This window comes from Schistocerca americana, chromosome X, assembly GCF_021461395.2.
Source record: "Schistocerca americana isolate TAMUIC-IGC-003095 chromosome X, iqSchAmer2.1, whole genome shotgun sequence".
In the NCBI taxonomy this organism is placed as follows: Eukaryota; Metazoa; Arthropoda; class Insecta; order Orthoptera; family Acrididae; genus Schistocerca; species Schistocerca americana.
Window position 1 is genome coordinate 967091790 of NC_060130.1, and position 26964 is coordinate 967118753.

Below are 26964 nucleotides of genomic sequence, written 5' to 3' on the forward strand. Positions count from 1 at the left end.
ATGTTTTCAATTAGCTGAAACACAAGTCACAACTAAAGCATACTTTAAAACTGAACTTTTGATTAATTAAATGGAATTGCAAATTTGCTTTTCAAGTACTTAAATTAAAACAACACAACTTACACTGGTACTTAGCAAATTCACCATCACATATGATGTTTATCACAGAATAAACAAAATATCAGCTGACAGTATCACCAATTTGGAAATTCATAATTTCCTCGTTAGGTTCACTACCAACATAGAAAAACAAATATTTGAATGATATTCTCATTTGCCTCCAAACGCAGTACCATAGCACTTTTCTGGAAATTTTGTTTCTATTCACCCCATTTTTTGGTATCATCCTTTCTGCTTCACAGTCATGAGGCTGAAATGTCAGTGGATACACTGTTCCCATTTCATGTAGACGATACTCAGGAAGATTATGTGAAACACCTCATCACCTGCACCAATCAAGCAAGACAGCCGGCTCTCATATGGAGCCTTGACATTCAGGAGAAGCGCTAAGAGCACCACAACAGCAAGCACTGGCCAGTGATATACAGTCTCAGAGTTTGTATGGGTTTCTGCACCCTAATTTGGGCTGTATCAATATTTGTTGCTTGTCTGGATGTCACTATGAAGTTGAGGATTATGACCCTTCTTCGCAAAGACAAAAATGCAGAGACATTATTCATGTCCTCCACATGAAACACTACTGAAGTTCAGAGGTGGAGACTGACAATAGAGACTCCCAATTCAAGGAAACTGAAGGCCCACTCAGTGATCTTGAAGCTTTAAAGTAAGGAGCTACTTTCGATGCTCCTCATAGTGAAGAGAACATGACAACAGGCAAAACCACAAGGATCTGCTAGCGCTCTCATATAGAAGACTGTGGACAAGATCTAGACCCAGTGTGCTCAAGCCATCGTGTTGCTTTTTCTCCTAGAGAGGGAGCAATGTCACGAACTGTGCTGCATGGAGAATGGTGTAGGAGTTAAGTGATTCAGGGATTTTAAATTCTTTTCCAATTTTAAACTAAGACACCAAAAGGCAGTGAACTTTCTAAAATAATCGGATCCAGACTTTTCTGTAATATGTTTCAATTTTTATGAAACTAATTGACTTGCAAGACAATGATAAATGAAGTTCGGACACACTCAAAATTGCTGTTGCCTTTGGGGTGTTAAACAGGTATAATGACACAAATTTGACAATAAGCCATCCATTAACCATTTACACAATTTAACATAATTTCAAATCTGTCCACCATACCCATAATAGGTAATTAACAGTGCGCAATGTAGTTACATAAAAAGTCCTGTAAATCTTTATATTTTGTTAATTAACCACTAATTGTGTAAACCAAATTACTGACTGAACATACAGCCCTTCCTCTCTCATAAATTTGAACCATACAGATTTATTAACAAATGTGTAGTTTCCAAGATTCCGAAATATCATTACGCCAGTTTATAAGTACCCCTCCCCTCCCAGAAATCTTCAGTCTGCTGCCAGGAGTAACATGAGTAACATGTAGAAAAATTTGGCAATCATGTAAGAAGTACGTAACAAGATCTGTACGAGTTCATACATAATTAATATTTCCATAGAAGTTCATTGCCATCTTCCTACGATCAGCATATCTGTGAGAATCATGTACTGTGTCATCAAGCAGGAACCTGCACTACTACTTGTTAACTTCTCTGAGGTAATCAGTCAATAAGCTTCCATTTGGGCACCTCCTCGTGTAAACATTATGAACGTCTGTGTATTTGTGTCTTATATCTGTGTTCACTGACTCTGTAAACTGCAGTTAAAGTTACGTTGTTTCTCTGTCAGAACTCTATTGTAAATTTGCACTGTGAATAGATGGACACTGTTACACTAAATAGTAGGATGTTGGAAGTGCCTGCGTGTGACCAAAATTTTACAGATGGGCTGAAATTGGTCATCACATTGTCAATAGCAACAATGAATATGGAACAAGTAAAATTAATTAAAAGTTGTTTTGCCTACGTTATTGGAGACGTTACTTTAAAACCAGTTTTCAGTAATTCACAGAACTTCCACTGGTGAGACACTGAATGCAAACAAGAAATCACAGGTAGGTACATTTCACACCATAATGAAATTTTCCAGTACTCTATACAAGGTGATTGTTAATAAAACTGACGGGATGGATTCCTGACTGGAAATGGAGGAAGAAAGATCCTATGAACCTACATTCGGGAAAGCATCGTTGCGCATAGATGGCGCTGATTAATGGAAGTTCCTTGTGTGTTGCAAGCTGTGCGATTGATGCGACATACTGTAAGCAGCAGAATGGACTGGTATTCGTGTCAGGAACAAACCGAAGTGGTGGTTGTGTATAGCCAAGCAGATGGAAATGGTCGACAGGCAGCACAGTTATACCAAAACAAGTACCCTCACAGACACCAACCACATCACACAACTTTAAAAGCCCTTTTTGGGCATTTGTGTGATCATGGGTCCTTTCAAACAGACAAATGTGCAGGGAGGCGACAGACTGTGTTTACACCAGATCTGGAGGACCGGGTTCTACATAATATGCTAACTCTAAAGTTAGCATCTGCATGACCATACACAAACACCATCTCGGCTTGTGCCCAACATGAATAATGGACCACCTTGCTGCTTACAGTATGCTGTGTGAATTGCACACCCTGTTACGCACAAGGAACACATGGTGCACGGTCAAAGGAACTTTCATTCATGAGCACCATCTAGCGTGGCAATGATTCATTTACGGACACATGCACATATGATCTTTTTTCGCCCCATTTCCAGTCAAGAATCTGTCCCTACAGTTTGTCAGTTTTATTAATGTTCACCCAGTATATGACCTCTGTCAATTTCTACATCATCATCTAGTGATGGACTTCCAGGACAATGAAATATTTGTCTCATTTCTTCCCCACTGACCTTCACCAGTAATAAGATCTTGTGTTATCACACTCCTTAGCACATAAAATAATTTCATATCAATTACCTGACATGTTAATATTTTATGGAAGTCCAACTTATAAATATAGATTACTTTACACTCACTATCTCATTCTTTATACCTTTTTAATTTGTTTTATATAACAGATTATGTGCCAAATATCGCTCCACTGAAACAAAACTTTTAACTAAGTCTGTTCACAGCTACTAGTAATAAGTGCATACATAGCATAAAGTCATGTGCTCTTACTGGACAATGGCTGTGTAACATTTTAATACTTGCCAGTAACTATTTTATAAATTATAACCTGAGAGTGTGGTTCTATAACAAGGTAAAATTTTTGAAACTTTTTAATATCATCTAGGCTTCCACATGTTTAACATCTCTGAAACTCTTACAAGGAAATGGTCCAATCCGACAGTCGAAACCTACCCTTAATCTTTCATGCAGGAAGAATACACTGAATGAAATGCACTGTCAAAATTTTATCTTGTGCACTACAAGTATTTTTTAAAATATGTTAAAGTTACTCATTTTCGTCACACAACGAACTGGTTATAACAACAGTTTGCACAGCCCTTCCTGCCTAGAGCACGAATCATTGAATAAGCAGACACAGCCATGAGATGCAAATGTAGTGTCATATAGTGCGAAGTCCAAAGCACAAATACATGAATTTTAAGTACTTAAATCATACCAAAAATGTCGTAAATCATTAATGTTTTGTATAACTTGCCATTCATATCGACAGCTAAAACCGAGGGAAGTGGTGCCGTGGTTAGCACACTGGACTCTTCTTTGGGTGGACAATGATTCAAACCTGCATCCACCCATCCAAATTCAGGTTTTCCATGGTCTCCCTAAATCGTTCCAGGCAAATGCCAGGATGGTTCCTTTGAAAGGAAATGGCCAATTTCCTTCCCCATCCTTGACACAATCTGAGCTTGTGCTCAGTCTCTAATGACCTCAATGTTGACATGTAATTATTACACAAGTGACTAGCAGAGGAAAGAAAATCAAGAAGTGTATTATGATACATTACAAATGTCTTCCATAAGCAGGATTTTAATTTTTTGACATTAAATGTTTCATAAAAATTCCCTCAGCACAGTTCTTATAATAATTTTTGAGTAAAGTACATTTTACTAAAAATGAATCCGTTCCATGTTTACTTCCTGTAGTCATTACAAAAATCCAAATTGTTTATTGGATGCCGGAAAAAAATTTTCTTACACCAGGCACACCTGATAAAGGAAAAATTAATGCATTCAGACACTTCACAATTATTACTAGTTTTATTTAGGCAGCAATAGATCTCAGTAAGAAATGGTCATGACATTGTTCTGCATATTGTGCTCCATACCAGGCATACTTGATCGAATTAGTAAAATGTGGTGACACAAACTGACAATGCAGAAATGACTGAAGTTTAACAGTACTGTTCTTCTGATAAACATGAAATGACAAGAGCTATCAAAAATTATATAGCCTGAAAATTTTCTGAAAAGTGTTTTACACCGTTCAAAATTTTTTTATTGAGGGGCTTAATCACACTATCTGTCTTGGGTGGAATCTGAATTTCTTTTCATCAGCATTCTAAAGGTAGAGGTGTCATTACGTCCGGGACAAGAGTCCAACAAAAGCAACAAATTATTTTCTGCAGATGATGAGAAGACATTTTAGATTTAACATTGAAAATTATTCTTTCCCATTTTTCCTGTTTTTGCTATGTCGATTCCAAGATTTTTACAAGTAAAGAGTCCTTGTTTTTTTTTAATTTATGTCCTAATTTGGCTTGATGTTACTGAAGACAGATATAAAGCTGTGGAAACAGTAATGCAATTATACTTATCACTGGCAATGTTGTATAACAATGTGTCATAGCATTCATCAACTACATATGCGACTCAGACTTTTTTACTCTCGAAATGATATACTGCAGTTTGCAAACAATTCTTACACGAAACCTGACTGGCTTTATACACCACATTTTAGAGGCTATCAAGAAGCTTTGTCTTCACACTAGCTACAAATTTCTCTATTGTATAACCTATTGATAATATTTCCTCCAAAGATTTACTTGAGGTACAGTTCACAATTTTGCAACTTCCTTTTACATACAATTTCCTGTATCTGTTTAACCGGATCAAAGAAGCCTGGAAACCAGTAACGTTCATATCACTTGGAATTCAGAGTGCCCAATCTCTTAGATCTCCCATGGTAACAGACTTTTTGAATAGTTTTTCTTTCAGACTTTTCTGAGTTTCATTTTGGCATATATTTTGTACTTCATGTAAATCTTTCTTCCTCTTATACAATTCATATTCAGAATTGATGAAACAAAACTGGCTTTACACACTTCCAAAATTCTGTAGTGGAGTATCACTTGATCTATACATTTCCCTAAATACTATAGAATTCCATGAACCCCCCCCCCTCTCTCTCTCTCTCTCTCTCTCTCTCTCTCTCTAAAGCGCACAATGCATCAACTACATTTAGGAAACAGCAACCATCTTACCTGACATTTATTGGAACGTAGTTCATACAAAGCTACTTGTCCACCTTTTGCGCCAACTGCAATACGCCGTGTATTTGGACAGTGGCTAACTTGATTGAAGCGACATACTGCAGGGAATATGTCATTCAGGCGGTTTGTCTTTAGATGGCCTGGATCTAAGCAATGAAGCACTATGTCCATAACCTATAAAAAACACACACAAAAAGATTTAGGAGTTGAGAGGTGAACATGAACAAAAGAGCATTTCCTAAAAATGTAAACCCTATGCTTCTTGTTAATCTGCTTAATGAGTGTAGTGATGCGAAGACTCCTCATATAATAGATTATCAAACAATAATTGAAACACACAATTTTGAAAACTATCCATGTAGTTTTAAAAGTGCCCAATCAGTAGGCTGAAACTGGTGGACTGAGAACCATCCTCTGTGAACTAACTTCTGTTGTTATAGATGTTCAGGACCAGCAAGATGTGTTTCTTGGAAGAATAGAGGTACAGTTTATTCTTGTTTGATCCCATGCATGACATTGCGCAGAGAGAACAGGAATTTCTGGTGCCTTTGACCTGTTATATCTTGGGCAACAGTTGGTTGAAAGAAATGAAATTTGCCCATATTGTACAACTTCTTGTATTCTCTTAAGAACAATAAAGAAAAGAATTTTATGAATGATACCCAGTCGGAAAATTTCAAGCAAAATTGCCCGAAAAAATGTCAAATTTTGGCTTTCATATGTCTCGGGGACTAAAGGTATGATTACTGTGAAACTTGGCATGTAGTAACCTAACAAGACAAGGTTTTTACATATTCAGTTTCATTTATTTACTGTACTGAACAAATTAAGTGCAAAACTGAAGTTTTCATAAAAAGGCCAAAAATGTCGTATTTTTGACCTGATTTTGCAAATAACTATGCTCTATAAAACCCTCCAAAGCTGAGCTGCTTAGAAAGACCATGGTCTGAGCTACAAATTATTTATTTAATTACCCAATGTGGCTAACAATGCTAGATAAATTGAATCAAACTTGGGTATGAAAATCACAGCATACATAATTAAAACTTTGTATTCTTGTATCTCTTTAAACACATGCTGAACATAAAATGTAATGTGCAGTAGCTTGGTAGCATAAAGATCTGAAATACAAAGTTTTGTGCACCTGTTATTTTCCAAAAATCTACAAATTTGTTGAAACTATGATGATTTTTGTGAAATGCCAAAAATATGATATATGTGACACTTCTTTTACAAATACCATTTTCTATTAAAGCTTCAAAACCAGTCTCATTCAAAACAATGTGTTTTAAGGCCCCAGAACAGTGAGTTTCTTTTCCAACATGGGCTAATAATGCTACTTAAATTAAAGCAAACTAGCCAGAAAAATTGCACTGCAAATAAAGTTTTAACTTTGGATTCTTATATCTCATTGATTTAAGTCATGATGAACATGAAACTTTGGACATAATCACTTAGCAATTTTTGATTTTCTAATATAAAATATCATCCATGTCCAGCTTTCCAAATTTCTGCAAAATCAATTTTAACTTCATTTCCAGAAAAATTACAAATATATATCATATTGAGTTTGTTTTCCCATAATTTGCTTTCCATAACTGATTTCATACTAATCACTGTTGGAAAGAGTGTGTTTTCAAGCATCAAAAAAATTGTGTTCAACTTACCAATGTGTGCTAACATTACCCAAAAATGACAGATGAAATTGAGGGGGAATGTATCACAGCAGCAGACTACATTGCAGGAACCTGTTGTCCGTGCTTCACTGCATGTAGTTTCTATTTTTAAATTGACCACTACATTGTCCATGGTGACATTAGCACTGCCCATTCTAGAACATGAACAGGTAACCCCATTGTCGTATGGGTTATGCAATACCAGCTATGGACAGGTTTCTTCAGCCAGGTTCCCAAGCCTGTAATTTGTTTCCTTAATTTAGGTTCCAGTTACTTATTAAAAATTATTAGTTTGTTATTCAAGATACTGCTCAGGGGTCAGGGGTTTCACTGGGAAAATTCGCAAGCTACATTACATCCTTTTGTAGCTTATTAACTCAACGAAGGTATGTTGCAAACTGTCTGTTGCTGCATTATTTGAGATCACTGTCAACATGATATGGTACCTGCACACATGTTTATTCGAAAACTTACTGACTTTTCCTCAAATCAAACAAATATCACTTAAATAAATTATTACAGTGACGTCTTAACTGCAAAATATAAAAATTGTAAGAATTTTGTCAATCTGTGTAGCCTCAAAAACAGTTTCAATGTTGGTATTGAAATGATCACTTTTGGCACCGGCCATATGTGATAGGATTATTGGCACAACTAAGCGATTGGCTACTCACACTAGATCTATTCAACTTCTGTGACCAAAATGTATATGGCATCAAATACATAAACAAGAAATCTAAGGAAGTACAAAGTTTCAAGAAATAAGATAGCGAGGAAGCAGCATGGTGCTGGTATGAGAGATGATCACCAGTTTGTACCACTTCACTTGAGCTCTGTTGGTATTATCAAAGTTTCTAATGGCACAATAAGTTTTGTTGCCAGAGTATCATGTGCAGCCATGCTAAGTCTCAAACTGATGGATCTGTTACCTGGCTGTTCCGTTACCTTTACATACAAAAATGAATTGTTGACAGGCAGCATTATAGACATATCAACTAAACAAAATGATGACCTGATAAAATTTATGCATCCTCAAAGCCCAGCTCATTCATTTCATTGGCCCAAAAGACAGGATGCTTGTTGGGTACTAGGATACCACCTCATTTCCACACTCTTTCCCTTCAATGTCATCATCTAACCGATAGTATCAATTTCCAGAAAATCAACTGCAGAAAGTGGCTCAAAAATTACAAAAAATGTAATCTTGAGAAGCTTAAAATCAAAACTGCTTGCCAGCTATGTGAGATACTCTTTCAGATTTGAGAACTGAAGATAAGATTTTTAGCAAATGGCTTTGTAAGCAGACATGTACCACCACAATGCTTTGAAATGTAAATTAAGAAACCAAATTAGAGGCTTGGGAACTTGGATGAAGAAATCTACTCGTGGTACTGTGTGATCCCTATGACAATGGAGTTACCAGTTCTTGTTCTGGAACAGGTAGTGACAATGTCACCATGGACCAATACAATATATTGAGACATTACTTGTCAATTTAAAAACAGAAGCCACATCCAACAAAACATGGGCAACACTGCCACGATATATTCTCTCAGATTCATCTGTTACTTACAGATATTGTTCTACATCTGTATCTACATGATTACTCTGCAATTTACAATTAAGTGCCTGGCAGAGGATTCCTTGAACCTCCTTTCAGCTACTTCTTTATTGTTCCACACTTGAGCAATGCACAAGTAAAATGAACACTTAAAACTTTATGTCTGAGCTCTGATTTCTTTTATTTTATTATGATGATAATTTCTCCTTATGTAGGTGGGTAACAATAAAATATTTTCACACTCTGAGGGAAAAGTTAGTGATTGAAATTGCATGAGAAGGTCCTGTTGCAGCAGAAAATGCCTGTTTTTTTAATGATTGCCACCCCGAGTCGTGTATCACATTTGTGACACTCACTCTCCTATTTCATGATAATATAAAATGAGCTGCTTTTCTCTGAACTTTTTGATGTCCTCTGTCGATCCTATCTGATGTGGATCCCACACCGCACAGTAATACTCCAGAAAAGGGTGGACAAGTGTAGAGTATATAGTATCTCTGGTAAACCTGTTACAATTTTCTAAGTGTTCTTCCAATAAATCACAGTCTTGGGTTTGCTTTCCCCACAACACTACCCGTGTGATCATTCCAGATTAAGTTATTTGTAACTGTAGTCCTTAAATATTTTGTTGAGTTTACCGCCTTTGGATTTGTGAGACCTATTGTGTAACTAAAATTTTCTAAGCGGATGCTATTTAGTGCTCATGTGGATGACTTCACACATCTCACAATTTGGAGTAAATTTCCACTTTTTGCACCATACAGATATTGTGGCTAAATCATTTTGCAATTAGTTTTGATCATCTGATTACATTACATGAGGGTAAATAACGGCATCATCTGCAAACATTCCTAAGAAGAGTGCTCAGATTGTCTCCTAAATCATTTATGTAGGTCGGGAACAACAGAGGGCCTACAACATTTCCTTTGGGAATGTCAGATATTACTTTTGTTTTACTCAACGACTTTCTGTCAATTACTATGAACTTTTTTCAATTTTTTATTTACATGTCAAGTTCTGTAGGACTAAATTTCCAAGGTCATGGAACGTGTCAGTACCTGAAATTACAACATAAAAGTAATAACAGATAAAAATAAAATGTTTATGAACCCAAACAAAGTCAATCCATAAGTTTATGTAAACACAATCAACAAAATAACAAGAATCAGCTTAATTTCTCAAGGAACTCCTTGACAGAATAGAAGGAGTCACCCATGAGGAAACTCTTCAGTTTTGATTTGAAAGCATGTGGATTACTGCTAAGATTTTTGAATTTGAGTGGTAGTTATTGAAAATGGATGCAGCAGTATACTGCACACCTTTCTGCACAAGAGTTAAGGAAGTTCGATCCAAATGCAGGTTTGATTTCTGCCGAGTATTAACTGAGTGAAAGCTGCTTATTCTTGGGAATAAGCTAATATTGTTAACAAGAAATGACAGTACGGAATATATATATTGAGAGGCCAATGTCAAAATGCCCAGAATTGTGAACATGGGTCGACAAGAGGTTCGTGAACTTACACCACTTATTGCCCGAACCACCCGTTTCTGAGCCAAAAATATCTTTTTAGAATGGGAAGAGTTACCCCAAAATGTAATACCATATGACATAAGCGAATGAAAATAAGCAAAGTAGACTAATTTTTGTGTCAAACGATCACTCATTTCAGATATCATTCAAACAGTGAAAATGGCAGCATTAAGTATTTGAACAATATCCTCAATGTGGGCTTTCCACGACAGCTTACTATCTATCTGAACACCTAGAAATTTGAACTGTTCACTTTCACTAATCATATGCCCATTCTGTGTAATTAAAATGTCAGGTTTTGTTGAATTGTGTGTTAGAAACTGTAAAAACTGAGTCTTACTGTGATTTAGTGTTAGTTTATTTTCTACAAGCCATGAACTTGGGTCATGAACTGCACTATTTGAAACCGAGCCAATGTTGCAGGCCACATCCTTTACTACCTAGCTAGTGTCATCAGCAAACAGAAATATTTTATTAGAGTTACCCATAATACACAAGGGTATGTCAGTTATATAAATAAGGAACAGGAGTGGCCCCAACACTGATCCCTGGGACACCCCCCACTTGACCTTACCCCACTCAGACCTTACATCACAGCCATTCTCAACATTGTGAATAATGACCTTTTGCTGTCTGTTGCTAAAGTAAGAGGCGAACCAATTGTGAGCTACTCCCCGTATTCTGTAATGGTCCAACTTCTGGAGCAGTACTTCATGATCAACACAATAAAACACCTTAGTTATATTAAAAACTATGCCTAGCATTCAAAACCTTTTTTTCAACCCATCCAGTACCTCACAGAGAAAAGAGAATATACCATTTTCAGTTGTTAAATGACTTCTAAAGCCGAACTGTACATTTGATACCAAATCGTGTGATATAACATGATCAATTATCCTTACATTCACAGCCTTTTCAATAACTTTAGCAAACACTGATGGCATAGACACAGGTCTAAAATTGTCTACATTAGCCCTTTCTCCAATTTTATAAAGTGGATTTACACTGAGTACTTTACTCATTCAGGAAAAATACAGTGCTACCATGTGCGGCACAGTAAATGGCTCTGAGCACTATGGGACTTAACATCTAAGGTCATCAGTCCCCCAGAACTTAGAACTACTTAAACCTAACTAACCTAAGGACATCACACACATCCATGCCCGAGGCAGGATTCGAACCTGCGACCGTAGCGAACGCGTGGTTCCAGACTGAAGCGCCTATAACCTCTCGGCCACACCTGCTAGGCACTCCATCATAACAATGAGAGCCCTTAGTGTTCAGTGATTTAATTATTGACTCAGTCTCCCCCTTGTCTGTATCACAGAGGAGTATTTCAGACATCAATCTCAGAAAGGCATTTGCCAAGAAAGTTATGAGTGTCTCTGCAGAAACTAAATTGTTATTTAATTCACCAGCAATGATCAGAAAATGATTTTTAAATACTGTACATATATCTGATTTATCAGTAACAGAAATATTTTTACTGCGAACTGACTTTATATTGTCGACCTTGTGCTGCTGACCAGACACTTCCTTCACAACCGACCATATGGTTTTAATTTTATCCTGTGAATTAGCTTTTCTATTTGCATACCACATACTGTTTGCCTTCCTAATAACATTGTAAGCACCTCACAATACTGTTTCTAATGAGCTACGGTTGCTCGAATGTGACTACTTCAAACATTTTGATATAATTCCCACTTTGTTCTACATGATATCCTTATCCCACTAGTCAGCCAACTGGGCTGCCTACTACTGATAGTACCCATTTAGAAGGTTCTAATGGAAAGAAACTCTTGAAGAGCACAAGAAATGTGTTAAGGAAATCATTATATTTATCAACTATGTTATCAGCACTGTAAACATCCTGCCACTCTTGTTTCTTTACAAGGTGTAAGAAACTCTCTATTGCTGTTGGATTAACTTTCCTACATAGTTGTAATTATATGTGACATTTGTTTGAGTACAAAAGCCTTTTAGTGTTAAAATTTGTGCATCATGGTCTGAAAGGCCATTCACCCTTTAACTAACAGAATACCCATCTAGTAATGAAGCATGAATAAAAATATTGTCTATGGCTGTGCTACTGTTCCCCTGCACCCTAGTTGGAAAAAACACAGTCTGCATCAGATCATATGAGATCTGCCAACATCCTTTTTCTTGCTCCATCATATACAATATTTATATTGAAGTCACCACAAATAACTAATTTCTGGCACTTCCTATAAAATGAATCAAGAACAGACTCTAGCTTGAGAAGAGATGCTCTGAAGTCAGAGTCAGGGGACCTATAAACAACAACAACTACAAGTTTAGTTTCACTTAATTCAACTGCCTCTGCACAACATTCAAATACACGTATGTTCAGTGCAGTGCCGTGATACATCTACGGACTCAAATGGAATACTGTTTTTACATACATGGCCACTCCCCCACCCCACAAGCAACACCTGGAAAAACAGACAACCAATCTGTATCCTGGTAAAGGAAGCCTCTGAATTGTCAAATTATGTAAGTGGTGCTACGACACACAAATAATTTCAAAGTAAACATCTATAAGCAGTTCACTAACTTTATCTCTAATACCTCTTATATTTTGATGAAATATGCTAATTCCTTCTCTGCTTGGAAACATGACATCCTCTGAAAGTGAGCCCTTAGTTAGAGGGACTTACTTTAAGCAGGTATGCCTATCAGCTGACTTCAATCTAAAAAGGGTGCAGCTCTAACACCAACGACTACAGGAATTTTTCCACAAGTGATCCAACCATCACCACTCACTACACTGTCACCTATAAGCTTTGCCAACCTCCGCTTTCCATACCTATTGAGGTGCAGGCCATGCCTAGTGAAATCCGATCTACTGATAGACTCAACTGGCACCACTGAAATGTAACCCAGAGCCTTCTGCAACCCCATGTTAACGCGCCCAACAGCCACATTAAAAGATAAGGCCAATCATAACGCTGAAACAGTTGCACAAAATGCACATTAGTGTCACCAGTTTGAGAAGCTATCTTTGCCAGGTCACCACCTACATAATATTCCCCATCCCTATCAAGACTGTTTCCTGCTCCACTCACTATCACTACCTGATCCTCTTTCATAAAATTCTTACGTAACTCCCCTACGCTGTCAGTCACCTGAGCCAACCCTGCACTAGGCTTCACAATGTTGGTGATCTGGTAATCATCCCCCAACACTTCCTGCAACTTCTGGCCTACACGTCTACCGTGATAACTATCTAGCAGCAGAACCTCCTCCTTGCTGTTAGACTTTGCAACTGACCTGGGCATCCCAACTGCTGAGGACTGCTGCATGTTTCCTGCATCTACAGCTACAAGAGGCTCCTCTCCACTCAACTCTGACAGTTGGTCAAATCTATAGCATATACACAAAGTATAACTGTCTGAATACCACCTCCTCCTAGTTGCCTTCTTGCCAACTGCCACTAGAATGCCCACTGGCTTTCCCACTGCATTCCCCCCTAAGTTCGTAACTAACAATAACAATCTCGAAATTCCCTGTCTACTAAGAGAGCAACTACTTGTATTAATACAAGTACACCACAGCTAATACCAATACCAATAAAACTTCACAAAATTATTAGCCAAAACCAAAAATTCAATCAGCCACTGGAACACCCAATGAAGTTAAAACACTGAATGAAAATTTTACTGAAATATTTCACCAGAAACAATAAGAAATGTCAGCTGAAAACTAAAGTTCGAAATTTACTAAACAACTTCAATGCATAGAAAACTCTAAAGAACACAGTGAGCGAACATTTCCAAAAGTTTATTAAACCATTATTTCGCCACAAACAGCACGCAACACCCCTGAAAACGTAATTTAATAACTGTATAACAGTGTACAAATAGCTTTGTCAGTACTTAGCTTTATAACTGCTACAGCTGCAACTGCACGCCGCAAAATGTAAACACACTACTGAGGTGTAGGGCTTGGACGAACAACTAAGAACACTCGCGAATAACAGACCACTCCAGTCAATAACACAGGGAATCATGAATCCAGCCACAAAACTGAGATGATACTCCACTGGCACGCAATTTAATTGGGAGGCGCTTTTGAGGAACAGTGTCAAAAGCATTCTGGAAACCTAAAAACATGGAATTTATTTGATGTCCCCTATCAATAGCACTCATTACTTCATGAGAAAGAAGAGCTAGCTGTGTTTCACAAGAACAATATTTTTGAATCGGTGTTGGCTATTTGTCAATAAATTATTTTCTTCGAGGTGATTCAAAGAGTTTGAGCACAGTATTGTTAGCAGTTATTGGAAAATTGAACATGATTTTATGGATGCTAGAAAACAAGCTCTTTCTAACTGTAATTAGTTTGAAATCAATTAGGGAAAGCAAATTTAATGTGATCTATGTCTGCAATTTTTACAGAAGTCAAGTTTGAACTGATTCTGTGGAAATTTGGAAAGCTGGATGTAAATGATATTTTACACTGGAAAACCAGAAGTTGTTTAGTGGTTACAACCAAAGTTTCTTGTTTACCACGACTTTCATCAATGAGATACAAAAATCCAAAGTTAAAACATTGTTTGCAGCATGATTTTTCTGGCTAGTTTGCTTTAATATAAGAAGTATTGTTAGCCCATGTAGGAAATGGAACCCACTGTTCTGGGGGGCTTAAAACATTTTTTCGAATGAGACTGGTTTTGAAGCTTTAATCGAAAATGATATTTCTAAAAGAAGTGTCACATATACCATATTTTCACTGTTTCACAAAAACTGTCATATTTTCAATGAATCTTTAGTTTTTTGGAAAATAATAGGCGAACGAAACTTCGTATTCCATAGAAAATGGTATTTGTACAGGAAGTGTCACATACACCATATTTTCACCGTTTCACAGAATTTATAATATTTTTGGTGAATATTTTTTATTTTTGGAAAACAATATGTGAATGAAACTTTGTATTCCACATCCATGTGCTACCGAACCATTGTGTATTAGTTTCATGTTCAGCATGCATTTACAATATAGTAGAACACCAGGTTTGAATTATTTTTATGCCACGAATTTTGTGATCAACTTCGATTCAAATTATGTAGCATTACTAGCTTGTATTAGATAATCAAATACACACTGTTTTGTGGATGATGATGATGATGATAATGTTTGGTTTTTGGGGAGCTCAACTGCGTGGTCATCAGCGCTCGTATGAAGTCCCAATTTTTTCACAGTCCCATCAAGCCACTGTCACAAATGATGATGATGATGATGATGATGATGATAAAATGATGAGGACAACACAAACACCCAGTCCCCGAGCAGAGAAAATCCCGAACCCCGTGATCCAGAGGCAGCAACGCTAGCCACTAAACCAAGAGTTGCAGACTCTGTTTTGTGGATAAAACCATGGTATTTCTAGTGAGCCCACTTTGGAGGGTTTTACAGAACACAGTTCTTTGAAAAATCAGGATGAAAATACTGCATTTTTGGCCTTTTTACATACTCTTTCTATTTTGTGTTTAATTTATTTATTATTGAAAACTAATATATAAGTGAGACTTTATATTTGAGAACCTTGGGTTGTTCGGTTACTACACGCCAAGTTTCACGTTTGTCATACCTTTAGTCCGCAAGACATAAGAAGCCAAAATTTGACAATTTTTTTGGCGATTTTGCATAATATGTTCTGGCTGAATACCACTCATAAAATTCTTTTCTTTATTATTCTTAAGAGAAGACACTAAATATAAATGATGTCCTAGATATAAGAGCTTTAAAAACAAAAAATTCACACTCGCTTTGCACAATGTCACTCACGGAGTCAGTCAAATGACTATATATCAGCCAGTATTGCTTCGATGAATGTTAAAATTTACCAATGTTCATTGGGGACATGTGTTCATAAAATTTTTTAATAAAATCTGAGATGGTCGAGCAGGGATGCCTTGGTGAGTTGACGTGGAATTACCCATATATGTCTGTACTCAAAAATCCACTGTACAGTCTCGGGTTTTTTCACCTACTATCATTTCCTTATGTTGATGGACTCTTGCTGGTCTTTTGCCTAAATGTCGATTTTCTTCTGGACACCTTGGTTTTGAAACAATCAGCTATTCATGCTGCCTGTCTTGTCACTTATACACATAAAAAATAATAATGATCCATTCACACTTCACTGAGAGACACCATAAGCTACATTAACTGCTATTTCTTTAATAATTTTCTTGGTTTGCCTAAGGTTCTGCATGATGAACAGAACTTCCTTTATGGTAAATTTGACAGCTGATTTCAGTATTTCAGCATCTTCACCATGAACTTTGTTACTTTTTAGCCTTTTGATTTGTCTACAATTTACTCTTTATTTACTGCTTATGAATCTGGATAGCTTTTTGAGAGAATTTCAGGCAGAAATCTTTGTGCGGCTCAGAGCAATTTAGGAGTTACTTAAAACATTCAGAAAGTTCTCTAGCTGTTAAGTGCGGTCTGTCCACTTTCCTTCTTGAAGCAGAGATTTTGGTGCTGGAACACATTTAGCTTCATTGTAAATGTTTTATAGAAATTCCTTTTTTTTTGGTAAGAGATGGCACATAACAATCAATAAAATGAAATGTGACTCAAAGCATTTGTACAAGTGAAGCGATTTAATATTATTTGATTACAGTACTTATGACACACCATTTGAATCAGGACTGCACTTAAATGTTAAATAGTGTAATAAATACAATGTGTGACAACTCTTTCAGGACTCATAAGACGCACCTAAGTTACTGTAATTGTTCTAAAATATACAATAAACCTCAAACTTCCTTGGTTTCAGATATTTAATGCATTGTCTGCCTCCACAGCCTAACATACCCCCCACCTCGTAGGGGGAGCCGGGTTTGATTTCCAGTATGGGAAGGGTGTTTTCCTAGGCGGGATGAATGGAATGGGGTGCAATGAGCCTCAAGAGGTGAACTGATGAGCAGCTTAACCAATCAGTAGTGATTCCAAGGTCAAGAAACAGGATGGGGAATGGGACAGCGGTGGACTGATCATGAGCCCCTCCATCTCATATCTGAGGATGCCACAAGTGGAGGATGATAATAGTGGTTGGTTGTGTCCAATAGGTCTGTCTTGGGTCATAACACAGATATTTACCTTTTTATGTACTGCATTAAGATGATGTTTGGTTTGTGGGGTGCTCAACTGTGGGGTTATCAGTGCCCGTACAAATTCCCAACCTTTTCTCAGCCCAACCTCGCCACTTTCATGAATGATGATGAAATGATGAGGACAACACAAACACCCAGTTGTCACGGGGCATGTGAAAATCCCTGAGCCCGCTGGGAATCGAACCCGGGACCCTGTGCTCGGGAAGCGAGAACGCGACCGCGAGACCATGAGCTGCTGACTACTGCATTAAGGGAAGGTATCATTCTTCTTGGGCGAAAATTTCTGACAACTATAAGAAACTGTTTAATTATTTTGGAAAACACTGGGCTGCTGGTTAACATAAACTGAAGTGCCAAAGAAACTGATACAGGCATGCATATTCAAATACAGAGATATGTAAACAGGCAGAATACTGTGCTGCGGTCGACAATGCATACATAAGATGACAAGTGTATGGCGCAGTTGTTAGATTTGTTACTGCTGCTATAATGGCAGGTTATCAAGATTTATGAGCACGAGCGTGAGACTGAGCATCTGCGAGGTAGCGATAAAGTGGTGATTTTCCCGCACGACTGTTTTACGAGTGTAGTGTGAATATCAAGATCCCAGTAAAACATCAAATCTGCAACATCACTGGAGCCGGTAAAAGACCCTGGAAGAATGGGACCAACGACGACTGAAGAGAATCATTCAATGTTACAGAAGTGCAACCCTTCCACAAACTGCTGCAGATTTCAATGCTGGACCATCAAAAAGTGTCAGCATGCGAACCATTCAACGAAAAATCATCGATATGGGCGTTCAGAGCCAAAGGCCCACTTATGTACCCTTGATGACTGCATGACACAAAGCTTTATGCTTCACCTGGGCCTGTCAACACCGACATTGTACTGTTGATGACTGGAAACATACTGCATGGTCGGACGAGTCTTATTTCAAATTGTACAGAGTGGGCGGACGTGTACAGGTATGGAGGCAATCTCATGGATCCAGCAGGGAACTGTTCAAGCTGGTGGAGGCTCTGTAATGCTGTGGGGTGTGGCAGTTGGAGGGATATGGGAGCCTCGATATGTCTAGATGAGACTCTGACAGGTGACACATACCTAAGCATCCTGTTTGATCGCCTGCATCCATTCATGTTCATTGTGCATACTGACGGACTTGGGCAATTCCAGCAGGACAATGCAACACCCCTCACACCCAGAATTGCACAGAGTGGCTCCACGAACACTCTTCTGTGTTTAAACACTTCTGGTGACCACCAAACTCCCCAGACATGAACATTATTGAGCATATTTGGGAAGCCTTGCAACATACTGTTCAGAAGAGGTCTCCACCCCCTCTTACTCTTAGATTTATGGACAGCCCTGCAGGATTCATGGTGTGAATTCCCTCCAGCACTACTTCATACATTAGTCAAGTCCATGCCAGTTCACGTTCCGGCACTTCTGCATGCTTGCAGGGGCCCTACACAATATTAGGCACGTGTACCAGTTTCTTTGGCTCTTCAGTGTATTTTTGTCTATGTTCTTATAAGGCAATTGAATAAGGGTATAATGGCAATAAAATTCACATCAGACCCTATGTCAATGGTACAAAAATGGATGTGAATCATATCTGTACCAAATATCCTTCATAGAAAAGTTGACAATTACTTGGAAGTTACAACATCCTTTCATCCTTAGTATCTCCTTCATTAATAGCTACAACAACTGTTTGATACATCCCATTTAAGCAGTAGCACTCCTACTAGTTTCTCTGTTCCCCTGAAATTATTCTTCTCTTCAAGTGATACCAATTGCCATGCATCACTAGTCCATACTGGCAAGGACTAAGGGAGGAAGGAGCCTTGTATTACATGAATATTTAGGAATATATCTAGAGAGATTTAGGAGTCCCACTGTTTAGTGATACGAGAACTCACAAATTCTTCTTCTTAACAATTGAAAATTATAGTTACTGTGCTTGCACCAAGTCTACTGTCAATAAGTTTATGCACTAATGTGATATAGGAATGCAGTAAGTGTTTTAGATGACAATTACTAGTCAAAAATTAATAAAATCTTTATAAAATGTTAACTATAGATCTTTATTACATATAAAATATACACCATCACTAAAAATGAACTTTGAGTGTGGTACGCTTTGAGGCTGCCTCCTAAACAAAGTCATACACCGAAGTCTTTTTCAATGAGTTTCCAGCAATTCTGATACATAGTCTAAATGGTTAATGGAAAATCTCATATAAAGGTGTGAAACAAATACTAACAAAGAGATAGAGGGGCTGGCCAGTACTTTCCTCAGCTCAGTACAGCCGATAGATACACAAAAAACAGAACCGAAAATTTACATTCCTAGCTTTCGGAACAAATGTTCCTTCATCAGGGAGGAGAGAGGGGAAAGAAAGGGAAGAAGGGAAAGTAGATTCAGTTACTCACAACCCAGGTTATGAAGCAACAGGGAAAGGTAAACAGGGAGGGTAGCAAGGATGGAGGCATGGTTGTCAGAGGGAAGCCAAAGATATTCTACGGTAATTACTGTGCCAACTTCAAACCAAAGAGGATGCATACAGAAGTGAAGAGGTATATAGGATAAAGATAAACACAACTATGTAGGATGAAAAGATGCGTGAATGGCTAAAGAGGAAAGGGAAAGAGGAGAAGACTGAAGAGTAAATGGGAGTGAGGTGGTTTAATGTAGGTTCAGTCCAGGGGGATGGCGGGATGAAAGGATGTGTTGGAGTGCAAGTTCCCCTCTCCACAGTTCAGAGGGACTGGTGTTGGGTGGGAGAAGCCAAATGGCACATACGGTGTAGCAGGTTCCTAGGACCCTAGAATTATGCTGGAGGGCATGCTCCGCTACTGGGTATTGAGCATCTCCTAGGCGGACAGTTCGTCTGTGTCCGTTCACGCGCTCAGCCAGTTTAGTTGTTGTCATACCGATGCAAAAGGGTGTGCAGTGCAGGCATGTCAGTTGATAAATGACATGTGTAGTTTCACACGTGGCCCTGCCTTGAATTGTGTATGTTTTACCAGTAGCGGGACTGGAGTAGGTGGTTGTGGGGGGGATGCATGGGGCAGGTTTTGCAGCGGGGTCGGTTACAGGGGTAGGAACCGCTGGGTAGAGAAGGTAGTCTGGGAATATTGTAGGGTTTAACAAGGATGTTATGGAGGTTAGGGGGGCGACAAAAGGCAACTCTGGGTGGTGTGGGGAGAATTTTGTCAAGGGATGATCTCATTTCAGAGGTTATTGGTGTAATTGTTGAGGGATTCGTCACTGGAGCAGATACGTAGGCTGTAGGGAAGGGAGCGTTTGATGTGGAATGGATGGCAGCTATCAAAGTGAAGGTACTGTTGTTTGTTTGTGGGTTTGATATGGACAGAGGTGTGGATGTGAGCTTCAACAAGATGAAGGTCAACATCCAGGAAGGTGGCTTGGGTTTTGGAGAAGGACCAGGTGAAATTCAGATTCAAAAAGGAGTTGAGGTTATGGAGGAAATTAAGGAGTGTTTCTTCACCTTGAGTCCAGACCACAAAGATGTCATCTATAAACCTATACCAGGCCAGGGGAAGCAGGTGTTGGGTCTTCTGCAAAGCCTCCTCCATGCGGCCCATGAAGAGGTTGGCATTGGACGGAGCTATCCTGGTTCCCATGGCCGTTCCCCTGATTTGTTTGTAGCTCTGGCCTTCAAAAGTGAAGTAATTATGGGTGAGGATGAAGTTGGAAAGTGTGATAAGGAACGAGGTTTTTGGAAGATTTTCGGGTGGGCGTTGGGAGAGGTAGTGCTCAAGGGCAGAGAGACCATGGGTATGTGGGATGTTTGTGTAAAGGGATGTAGCATCTATGGTGACAAGAAAGGTTTCAGGTGGGAGAGGAGTGGGAATGGATTTGAGGCGTTCTAGGAAGTGGTTTATGTCTTTGATGTAGGATGGGAGTCTGCGGGTGATAGGTTGGAGGTGCTGGTCTACCAGAGCTGAGATACGTTCTGTTGGGGCTTTGAAGCCTGCTACAATGGGACGGCCAGGATGGTTCTCTTTGTGGATTTTGGGTAATAGGTAGAAGGTAGGGGTACGTGGCTCAGGTGGAGTGAGTAAGTCTATGGAAGCCGTTGTGAGGCCTTGTGAGGGACCTTGGATTTTTAGGATTTTCTGCAGCTCAGTCTGGATGGAGGGAATGGGATCCTGGGTAACAGCTTTGAAGGTTGAGGTGTCGGAGAGTTGACGCAGTTCTTCTGCCACATACTCCACACGGTCAAGTACGACAGTTGTGGAGCCTTTATCCGCCGGGAGGATGACAATAGAGCAGTCTATTTTCAGCTCCTTAATGGCACGGGATTCAGCTGGGGTGATGTTGGGGGTTGTCGGGATGTTCTTCAAGAAGGACTGGGAGGCAACACTGGATGTGAGGAATTCCTGAAATGTCTGCAAGGGATGGTTTTGGGGGAGGGGAGGAGGATCCCTTTGAGAAGGCGGTCGGAACTGTTCTAGACAGGGTTCAACACTGGGTCTAGTATTTGGGGGCTGTGTTTGGGTAGTGAAGTGATATTTCCAGTTGAGGTTCCGGGTGAATGAGAGGAGATCTTTAACCAGGGCAGTGTGGTTGAATTTAGGCGTGGGGCTAAAGGTTAAGCCTTTTGATACAACAGATGTCTCTGGAGGGGAGAGGGATCTGGATGAGAGGTTTAGAACTGAATTGGGACTGGTGATATGTGGCATTTGACTGTGGTTATAGTTGAGATTTGGTCTGTGTGGGGTATGTGCTGGGATGGGGAGATTGAGTAGGGTGGCTAGGCTAGGTTTGTTGGCTATGAGGGGGGGTTTGTTGAAGGTTCTGTTGTGGTTGGTGTTTGTGAGGGATAGGGAGAGGGACCCCACTTCTTAGGTGTTGCACTAGCACTGTGGATAGTTTTTTCAGGTGGTGTGTGGCATGGAACTCAAGTTTGCAGCTGGCTTCTAGGATGATATTCCTGAGTGTGTTCTCCAAGTAAGGGTTTGAGAGGTGGAGGACTTTGAAGAGAGATAGGAGCTGTTGGGAGTGGTGCTTACATGAAGTAGTGTAGAGATTCAGGACAAGTTGGGTAAGGGCTAAGGATTGAAGGTTCTGGAAGTCCAGGAGAGACTGGTGGAAGGAGGAATTGCACCCAGAGATGGAAACTTTTCAAGTAAGTCCTTTAGGGGTAATTCCAAAGGTTAAGCAGGACCGGAGGAAAAGTATGTGGGATTGCAGTTTGGCTACGGTGAATGCATGTTTCCGGAATGAATGTAAATAATGTGGTATAGGATTAGGGTACATAGAGGGTAACTGATGGGTAGGGAAATTAAATAACTAAAGTTGAAATAGTAATCATAAGAAGGAACAAAACACGGAGGGAAGGATGGGAAAGAAAGAAATTGTGTTGGTAAAGTTCAATACCAAAGGAAGACCACTAAATAAGAAAAATACGGAAAAAGTTGACCAGACCAAGCAAGTATGTCCAGATCAGGGACAAAGAACACACGTTGCTCAAAAACAGAGATAGCGAGTGGCGAAAAGAGATCGCGCGTGCCGCAAAAGAGATCGCGCGTGCCGCAAAAGAGATCGCGCGTGCCGCAAAAGAGATCGCGCGTGCCGCAAAAGAGATCGCGCGTGCCGCAAAAGAGATCGCGCGTGCCGCAAAAGAGATCGCGCGTGCCGCAAAAGAGATCGCGCGTGCCGCAAAAGAGATCGCGCGTGCCGCAAAAAAAGATCGCGCGTGCCGCAGAAATGTCCCAAAAAAATTTTCCTGTGGCAGAGAAAGATAGCCAATGGCACAAAAATATCGCCAGCAACAAGAAATTGACGGAAATGGATGATACTGGTAGGTGTGGAAGAGATTGTTGGCAGTGACTGTTGGCTGGAAAACAGCGAATAATGAACGTTAAAACTATGGAATGTTAAATAAATAAATCAATAAATAAAAAAAGAGAAGTGGACTATAAACGGAACAAGATAATAGGAGGAAGATGAAACTAGCACAGTTGGTGACGAAAATATTTATTTATGTATATATAAAACACTGAAGAAGAGAAAGTGTTAAGATGACAGATGTAAGTGATAGCTAACAAAAGGGACAAAACAATGAAGGATGTGGACCATATAGGTGATCTAAATGACTAATGGAAAATCTCATATAAAGATGTGAAACAAATACTAACAAAGAGAGAGAGGGGCTTGCCAGTACTTTCCTCAGCTCAGTACAGCCGATAGATACACAAAAAACAGAACCGAAAATTTACATTCCTAGCTTTCGGAACAAATGTTCCTTCATCAGGGAGGAGAGAGGGGAAAGAAAGGGAAGAAGGGAAAGTAGATTCAGTTACTCACAACCCAGGTAATGAAGCAACAGGGAAAGGAAAACAGGGAAGGTAGCAAGGATGGAGGCATGGTTGTCAGAGGGAAGCCAAAGATATTCTACTGTAAGTACTGTGCCAGCTTCAAACCAAAGAGGATGCATACAGAAGTGAAGAGGTATATAGTACAAAGATAAACACAACTATGTAGGATGAAAAGATGCGTGAATGGCTAAAGAGGAAAAGGAAAGAGGAGAAGACTGAAGAATAAATGGGAGTGAGGTTGTTTAACGTAGGTTCAGTCCAGGGGGATGGCGGGATGAAAGGATTTGTTGGAGTGCAAGTCCCCATCTCCGCAGTTCAGAGGGACTGGTGTTGGGTGGGAGAAGCCAAAAGGCACATACAGTGTAGCAGGTTCCTAGGTCCCTAGAATTAGGCTGGAGGGCATGCTCCGCTACTGGGTATTGGGCATCTCCTAGGCGGACAGTTCGTCTGTGTCCGTTCATGCGCTTCAGTTGACAACAGCCTGTGAGTATGTAGACAAGTTCAAGCTCGACATGTTAAATTGTGTAGTAGCAAAGCAGTCAGCACATTTCCTTATGACTCAGCACCTATATCATAAGGTTTCCTGTGCTGCTGTCTTTTCAACTGTTCAGGTGTCACAAAATAATCAGTTTAAATTAGTCCATATCTAAAATATATGAACTAAACTTTCATGTCTCAAACAAAACTTTGTGATTACCAAATGCTAATGTCTCAAACAAGACTCTGTGATGACCATATGAAGTTACTCAAATAAAGAAACAATATTAACTACATACTGAGTTATTAGAATAGCTATGACTACATATCAAAAGGTAACATATCAGTATCAAACACTGTTCAAAATCATTGCAGTCAAGACTAAAAACGTAAGATCAGTTACTCAATAGTAAACACACTAACACAAAATACAAATACCTCAACAAGCAAATCAGCCATTTCATTCTGCATTTTATCAATCAGCAGCTCAACTCCTCTCAGTATTTCTGTCTTGGCACGGTGAAGAACAGAGTTGCTTAAATTTACATTCAAGGTCTGTGCATTTTGCTGTAACGTGTTGTAACGAGCCACCTGAAAACGTTACAAGGGAACATTTTATTCTTCAGTCCATACAATTTCACAATTCATTATGTCACAAAGCATCAACAAAAGTTTCATTGATTTCAAGCTAAATATTATCATGATGAATATTGTCATAATGAATAGGGTATTTGACTGTTTACTGGAAATTGTATTAAATGATTAATTATGTCATGCTTTTTCCCACTCTTGAATTTCAGTATTCTTTTATAAAAACAGAAATGAAATTCAAATAATTTGAACGTTCACTAAAATGGTCCATTTGAATCACATTATGCCTGTGACGTCACTGGCTAGCTTGCTGCTCCTACTGTCATAACGCTAATTCACAGTGCTGTCTTGTTTTGGAATTTATGTTTCGGAAAGTGGGTTACAAATGGTGTGTAGTGCCACACTGTACAAATACATCTACAAAAACTCCTGAAAAGTTGTTTTTGAGGGTTGCAGAGAATGATAAGATGCATACAACGTGGTTGCAATGTACTGACAGTTTGCTACCATGTCAATGCTTAAGTTCACTAACAGAATTAAAAATGTAGTGCACTGTGAAGTTAACATTAATTTATCTCCAAGTTGCTCTCCCACTGTTACAATGAAGGATGGCGTAATTCAACAAAATTAAACTCCTAGTGAAAATTGTCATGTTACATAACTACACCTCAGTTTTTTGGTAGCTCAGTTGTCAGCGTGTTAAACCGTTGAATTTTATAAGACGATGTCCATAGATTGGTGGTTTGAATCAAACTCGAAAAAACGTTTTAACTTATTTGTAAAACAGCTCTAAAGTCCATGCATATGAAAATTATTGTGTTTCCCCTGCTGTTTACATAAGCTTACATTTGCAATCACTGTTCACACACGTCACGATGAAAAATATATTTTTCAGTTAATGTGACAACACACGTTTTGCATTATTAGAAACAATGTTTTTATCTTTGTACTGTCTAGCTATGATCCTTATTCTTTCATCATTTTACACAAAGATGAAGCAAGTCTGCTTCAGACGCTAAAGTTAGTTTACACTCACTAACATCAAAGAGCTTGCATTTACATCACCCGCATGTAGTACACGCTTTACATCTCTGTATAACCTCATCTACACTTTGTTGTAGTGTGGACGTATGATGATATCTTCACTACCAGCAATGCTTTCCAAAAAAGTGAATTGTTTGTTCGCAAAGTAAATGCATTTATCCTCTGCTGTCCATTTCTTAGACTAAGACTAATATGAAGCTATATAATACATCCCACAACTGAAACAACTGCTACAATTGGTTCTTGCTAATGCTATTTCAATATTTTATATGAAAGTCTTAAAAATGTATGACCCTTCCAGGATTCGAACATTTGACCATTTTTACTGCAGTCTAAAGCACTATCCATTGCATCACAGAACACCTAACGCATACAGCATCTCTGCTGACTGTGTTCTAAGGAAATCGGCAATAAATTTTACCAAGAGTAATTCTGCTGTGCTTTGGGTCATAGCTCATGATCGACAGTCGACAATCTAGTTATAATATATGAATCCATTTGCAAAAGTTCTATAATTCCTTAATCTTGAGCGAGTTTAATGACGTTGAAGGCGGCAGGGAAAAGGATGCCTGTCATTGCACATATCACCGCTCTAAGTGGGTGGAGCATAAACAAATCAACTTTCGCAAGGCTTCCACTATGAGCATTCACAAAATTCCTTTCTATTGTTACTTAAAAACTATAATTGCATTTTCCATCACTAAATAGCTGAACTGTTTGCAGTAAACATATGTAAAAACCTCATAACTTTGGCAAACACTCCTGTAACAGAAGTGCAGCTTCATCTTACTCCTCGTCTTGATGTTAACAGAGCCTTTTCAATCACGTGACCTTGTCTTGATATTTAATTATTTTTAAGCTTTAATTGCATAAAAATAACAGATATTTTGTGGAAATATTAACTGTAAATGCTATTTAAATGTTATAATCAATCAGAATAACAAAAATCTGAGCCATATTTTTACCATAGGAAAATAGCCTATTGTCCAGTAATAACACAACAGTCACATTTGTGTAACAGACAAATAATTCTTGGAAAGTAAGGATATCATTCAGATCATAGGCTCAGAGGAACTGTCTGTTGTGAGGACAAGGAGAGTCAATT

At 38.8% G+C, this 26964-nt stretch overlaps 1 protein-coding gene across 4 annotated transcripts in view; it reads right to left on the minus strand.

The window, feature by feature from the left end:
- LOC124554705 (WD repeat-containing protein 7) overlaps positions 1–26964 on the minus strand; it is a 388339-nt gene that overhangs the window by 23875 nt on the left and 337500 nt on the right. For all 4 annotated transcript variants that reach the window (XM_047128342.1, XM_047128340.1, XM_047128341.1 and 1 more), the window contains 2 exons: positions 24663–24815; positions 5469–5651 (listed from right to left, as the gene is read on the minus strand). In XM_047128342.1, the coding sequence (XP_046984298.1) occupies positions 5469–5651; positions 24663–24815 (336 nt within the window). The remainder of the gene's footprint in view (positions 1–5468; positions 5652–24662; positions 24816–26964) is intronic.